The sequence below is a fragment of the Rhinopithecus roxellana genome, chromosome 13, assembly GCF_007565055.1.
Source record: "Rhinopithecus roxellana isolate Shanxi Qingling chromosome 13, ASM756505v1, whole genome shotgun sequence".
Taxonomy (NCBI): Eukaryota; Metazoa; Chordata; class Mammalia; order Primates; family Cercopithecidae; genus Rhinopithecus; species Rhinopithecus roxellana.
In genome coordinates, this window is record NC_044561.1 from 30,239,640 (window position 1) to 30,245,528 (window position 5,889).

General features: G+C 41.3%; 2 protein-coding genes across 2 annotated transcripts; both read left to right on the forward strand.

Annotated features, from left to right (window-relative positions):
• Positions 1–302: 302 nt before the first annotated feature.
• Positions 303–1,201, forward strand: LOC104663635 (keratin-associated protein 26-1-like). Its single transcript, XM_010364911.2, has one exon. It carries the CDS (start codon positions 303–305, stop codon positions 936–938), a length of 636 nt encoding a protein of 211 aa, XP_010363213.1. The 3' UTR covers positions 939–1,201.
• Positions 1,202–4,467: 3,266 nt separating this feature from the next.
• On the forward strand, positions 4,468–5,651 carry LOC104663637 (keratin-associated protein 26-1-like). Its single transcript, XM_010364912.2, has one exon. The coding sequence runs from the start codon at positions 4,740–4,742 to the stop codon at positions 5,373–5,375; it is 636 nt and encodes a 211-aa protein (XP_010363214.1). The 5' UTR covers positions 4,468–4,739; the 3' UTR covers positions 5,376–5,651.
• Positions 5,652–5,889: the final 238 nt, after the last annotated feature.

Below are 5,889 nucleotides of genomic sequence, written 5' to 3' on the forward strand. Positions count from 1 at the left end.
GTCTGTTTTGTTGGATAATTTAAGAAGGACAGATCCTATTAAAATGCAGGCGCATTGGTTTATAGATAGACTTAATCAATGGATGGCATTGCAAGGAGCATCCAGTTTTATGGAAGGTGGAAGCATCACTTCCTTGGCTATAATAAAGAGTTCTGATGCATGCTCATACAACAAGAGGAAGAGTCTGTATGCAGAAGCAACACCTTCTAGGGATATATAAAGGGTCAAGTCAAGAAAGGGCAGCACAAACTTGAGACACTCCCTTCTTTCCCTCAACTGCAACCTGCCCTCACAACCTCACTATGTCTTGCCCCAACTACTGCTCTGGAAACTGCAGCTCAGGATCTCTCAGAACCTCCTGCCATATTCCTCTCACCTCCATCGCCCTCTGCTCTACCAACGTCAGCTGTGGAGATGTACTCTGCCTACCCACTAGCTGTCAAGACCCTACCTGGCTCACAGACAACTGCCAAGAGACCTGCGGTGAACCAACCAGCTGCCAGCCGGCCCCCTGTGAGACCGGCAACCTTGAAACCTCTTGCGGTTCTTCCACTGCCTACTACGTGCCCAGGCCCTGCCAAGGAAGCAGTTTTCTTCCTGCTGCTTCTTTCATCTCCAGCTCCTGCCTTCCACTGTCCTGTAGACCACAGAGCTACGTGTCCAGCGGCTATCGTCCACTGAGGCTGCAGCTCAATAGTTACCAGCCCATAGGAGGCTGTGTGCCCAGTGGCTGTCGCCCCCAATCCTGCTTCTCCAACAGTTGCCAGCCCCAAAACCTCCTCACTTCTGGATGCCGACCCTCGAGTTGCTTGGCCTATGGTCCTCAAACTCTTCACGTTGTGTCCAGCAGCCTCAGACCTCTGAGGCCTCTGTTCAGTGGTTGCCAACCTCTGACCCATGTGATCAACACGTGTCATCCATCCTGCTCTGGACTGTGAAACCAGTAGCTTCTTCGTTCTGGTGAATAATCACTCTGAGGATCCAAAACAAAAATTCAAACTCCATGGACTTTTGCTTCTTGGCTAGTAGCAAAGATGTTTCTTAGTTTTACTGTGCCTGATCTAATGAAAGATGCTTCTGTCACATGTTTTATCTTGCTTTCATCTTTCCTTGACATCCAAAAATTTAGTTTACAATGGTGTTCAATGTTGCTGTGGTATGGAAAGAATGTATTTGATCTGCACTATAATAAATGCGATTAAGTCCGAATTAGGAATATGGTTCAGTGGTTTGTGTTTCATGACTTAGTTTTAACACAGAAATGACCAACGTCAGTTGCTTTCAAGATGACTGAATTGGACAAGTGATACTCAACCATATATTCTTTTTGACAGTAGAGGGATTGTTTGATGATTTATTCCTTAAGCTGCTTTTTAGACTTCTGACCCTATGTACTTGAGAGACCCTAAAAGTCCTTGGGGAACGTTGTTTTGAAAAGGAAAAATTAGGAATGATGCCTCTTACCTCTCTATCTGACTGAACACACTTCCACCAGAATGTTCTTTCTAATTGCAAAACTAACCAAGTTTCTGCTTATGCCTTTGTTGGCTTCCTATAATCTATTCCCATAAGATAAATATTCAAACCTCTTAACATGACACCTAGTTTCCCCCACTCTCTTTCTCTCCCGCACCTCTCTGGTTTCATCATCTTTTGCTCAGTATTGCAAATAAGAAAACTAAGTTCCTGCAATCCTGTCTTACACATAGGTCCCCAAACACATGCTTTTTACAATCATCCAGCCTTTTGCATATGTCATCCTTGAGAGCAGTATGTTCTTCAGCTCTGTTTTGAAAACGCGTACTTGCTTTTAAAAACACAGTCCGAGTTCATTAATTAATCTTTTGATTTATTCAGAAACAAATGTACTGCTTGCATACTATATGCCAGGCACAAAAGATACTGAGGGGAACAAGACAGTCTTGAACTATCACAGAATTTACTAGAAGTTATATGCTATGGGACATGTAACAATTAAAGATACATTTTTTTCTCTCAACCTAAAATGTGTGTGGGTATATACTTCACAAATTAAAATAAAGTTGTAAAGGCATGAATATTTACCTTTTTGAGGAACTGGAATAGCTAGAAAAGCTAGAAGCTGTATCGCTGTGTAAAAAAGTGATTGGCAGGTGCTCCTCGCAGCTGTTCCCTTTAGACAAGACACACACTTGTGGTTCTCAGTTCCATGTTGCCCTAGAGACTTCCTGACAATGAAGCAGAATGTCAGTTCCACTTACTATCATGATCATGCTGCTGTTGTTAATTTCATTCTGGTTCATGATTTCCCTTATTTGCTTGCTCTCCTGGATATTTTGAATTTGTGACATCTGTATTCCTTATTTTTTGCAGCCTTTCCCTGGCCCTCTCTGTGCCCCTCACCCTAATCACACATTGGCTCAGCCTGAATTTTATCTCAGTCATACGTCTATTGTTAATCTTGTTGAACTGTTATAAAATGAGATTTTAGTTAACATATAACATACATAACTAATTTTTGCATGTTCTTGAACTGTAAAATGAAATTATAAAGTATTTACCCATTGGTTTCTGTCTTCTTTTACTAAATATTATAAGATTTTTCCATATTGTTAAATCTACCAGTAGTCTTTTAATTTTTTTGCCTGCATAATATTCAAGGTTAAAACACCAAAATATATTTATACATTCTTTTGTTGATGAGCATTTGGGTTGTTTCCAGTTTGGATCTATTAGAATTAGTGTACAGAATATTCTTGTATTCTTGTGCTATATTTTAATAAACATCTGGAGATATTTCTGTTCGGCAATATGTGTAAGGGTGCAGTTAAGTTATGTAGGATGTGCTTATTCAGCTCTATTTTATGCCATTACAAAGTTATGCCTTGCGGTTATGCTAACATTGACTTCTACTATCAGAGTATGAGAATTCCAGTTGTTCTACACCCTCACCAACACGTGAAGTTGTCAGCCTATTTACATTTAGCATATCTTTTTTTTTTTAATACTTTAAGTTCTAGGGTACATGTGCACAACGTGCAGGTTTGTTACATATGTGTACATGTGCCATGTTGGTGTGCTGCACCCATTAACTCGTCATTTACGTTAGGTATATCTCCTAATGCTATCCCTCTCCCCTCCCCCCACCCCACAACAGGCCCCAGTGTGTGATGTTCCCCTTCCTGTGTCCAAGTGATCTCATTGTTCAATTCCCACCTATGAGCAAGAACACACGGTGTTTGGTTTTCTGTTCTTGTGCTGAGAATGATGGTTTCCAGCTGCATCCATGTCGCTACATAGGACATGAACTCATCCTTTTTTATGACTGCATAGTATTTCATGGTGTATATGTGCCACATTTTCTTAATCCAGTCTGTCATTGATGGACATTTGGGTTGGTTCCAAGTCTTTGCTATTGTGAATAGTGCCGCAGTAAACATATGTGCGCATGTGTCTTTACAGCAGCATGATTTATAATCCTTTGGGTATATATCCAGTAATGGGATGGCTTGGTCAAATGGTGTTTCTAGTTCTAGATCCTTGAGGAATTGCCATACTGTCTTTCCACAATGGTTGAACCTGTTTACAGTCCCACCAACAGTGTAGAAGTGTTCCTATTTCTCCACATCCTCTCCAGCACCTGTTGTTTCCCGACTTTTTAATGATCACCATTCTAACTGGTGTGAGATGGTATCTCATTGTGGTTTTGATTTGCATTTCTCTGATGGCAAGTGATGATGAGCATTTTTTCATGTGTCTGTTGGCTGCATAAATGTCTTCTTCTGAGAAGTGTCTGTTCATATCCTTTGCCCACTTTTTGATGGGGTTGTGTTTTTTTCTTGTAAATTTGTTTGAGTTCTTTGTAGGTTCTGGATATTAGCCCTTTGTCAGATGAGTAGATTGCAAAAATTTTCTCCCATTCTGTAGGTTGCCTGTTCACTCTGATGGTAGTTTCTTTTGCTGTGCAGAATTAATTAGTTTAATTAGATCCCATTTGTCAATTTTGGCTTTTGTTGCCATTGCTTTTGGTGTTTTAGACATGAAGTCCTTGCCCATGCCTATGTCCTGAATGGTATTGCCTAGGTTTTCTTCTAGGGTTTTTATGGTTTTAGGTCAAACATTTAAGTCTCTAATCCATCCTGAATTAATTTTTGTATAAGGTATAAGGAAGAGATTCAGTTTCAGCTTTCTACTTATGGCTAGCTGGTTTTCCCAGCACCATTTATTAAATAGGGAATCCTTTCCCCATTTCTTGTTTTTGTCAGGTTTGTCAAAGATTCTAACAAATGTTTGTTTTATTTTTAATTTTCTTGATGGTCCATTGAATTGAGCACTTTTTAAATAAAATGTTTCCTGTTTCTTGGCTACAATTTTCAAAGAGAATTCTAAGAGAGGAATGTTAAGAATGTTTGTGCAATGCTGGTTATCATTGGAATAAGTACATAGACTTTAAAATGTGTCTGTTTTGTTGGATAATTTAAAAAGGATAGATCCTATTAAAATGCAGTCGCATTGGTTTATAGATAGACTTAATCAATGGATGGCATTGCAAGGAGCATCCAGTTTTATGGAAGGTGGAAGCATCACTTCCTTGGCTATAATAAAGAGTTCTGATGCATCCTCATACAACAAGAGGAAGAGTCTGTATGCAGAAGCAACACCTTCTAGGGATATATAAAGGGTCAAGTCAAGGAAGGGCAGAACAAACTTGAGACACTCGCTTCTTTCCATCAACCACAGCCTGCTCTCACAACCTCACTATGTCTTGCCCCAACTACTGCTCTGGAAACTGCAGCTCAGGATCTCTCAGAACCTCCTGCCATATTCCTCTCACCTCCATCGCCCTCTGCCCTACCAACATCAGCCGTGGAGATGTACTCTGCTTACCCACTAGCTGTCAAGACCCTACCTGGCTCACAGACAACTGCCAAGAGACCTGCGGTGAACCAACCAGCTGCCAGCCGGCCCCCTGTGAGACCGGCAACCTTGAAACCTCTTGCGGTTCTTCCACTGCCTACTACGTGCCCAGGCCCTGCCAAGGAAGCAGTTTTCTTCCTGCTGCTTCTTTCATCTCCAGCTCCTGCCTTCCACTGTCCTGTAGACCACAGAGCTACGTGTCCAGCGGCTATCGTCCACTGAGGCTGCAGCTCAATAGTTACCAGCCCATAGGAGGCTGTGTGCCCAGTGGCTGTCGCCCCCAATCCTGCTTCTCCAACAGTTGCCAGCCCCAAAACCTCCTCACTTCTGGATGCCGACCCTCGAGTTGCTTGGCCTATGGTCCTCAAACTCTTCACGTTGTGTCCAGCAGCCTCAGACCTCTGAGGCCTCTGTTCAGTGGTTGCCAACCTCTGACCCATGTGATCAACACGTGTCGTCCATCTTGCTCTGGACTGTGAAACCAGTAGCTTCTTTGTTCCGGTGAATAATCACTCCGAGGATCCAAAACAAAAATTCAAACTCCATGGACTTTTGCTTCTTTGCTAGTAGCAACTGATGTTTCTTAGTTTTACTGTGCCTGATCTAATGCAAGATGCTTCTGTCACATGTTTTATCTTGCTTTCGTCTTTCCTTGACATCAAAAAAAATTAGTTTACAATGCTATTCAATGCTGCTCTGTTGTGGGAAGAATGTATTTGATTTGCAGTATAATAAATGCGATTAAATCCGAATTAGGAATGTGGTTCAGTGGTTTGTGTTTCATGACTTAGTTTTAACACAGAAATGACCAACGTCAATTTCTTGCAAGATGACTGAATTGGACAAGTGATACTCAACCATATATTCTTTTTGACAGTAGAGGGATTGTTTGATGGTTTATTACTTAAGCTACTTTTTAGACTTCTGACCCTGTGTACTTGAGAGACCCTAAAAGTCCTTGGGGAAAGTTGTTTTGAAAAGGAAAAATTAGGA

What these genes read in the sequence shown, in the direction of transcription:
- LOC104663635 (XM_010364911.2), top strand. Translation starts at nt 303, where the DNA reads ATGTCTTGCCCCAACTACTGCTCTGGAAACTGCAGCTCAGGATCTCTC.
- LOC104663637 (XM_010364912.2), top strand. Translation starts at nt 4,740, where the DNA reads ATGTCTTGCCCCAACTACTGCTCTGGAAACTGCAGCTCAGGATCTCTC.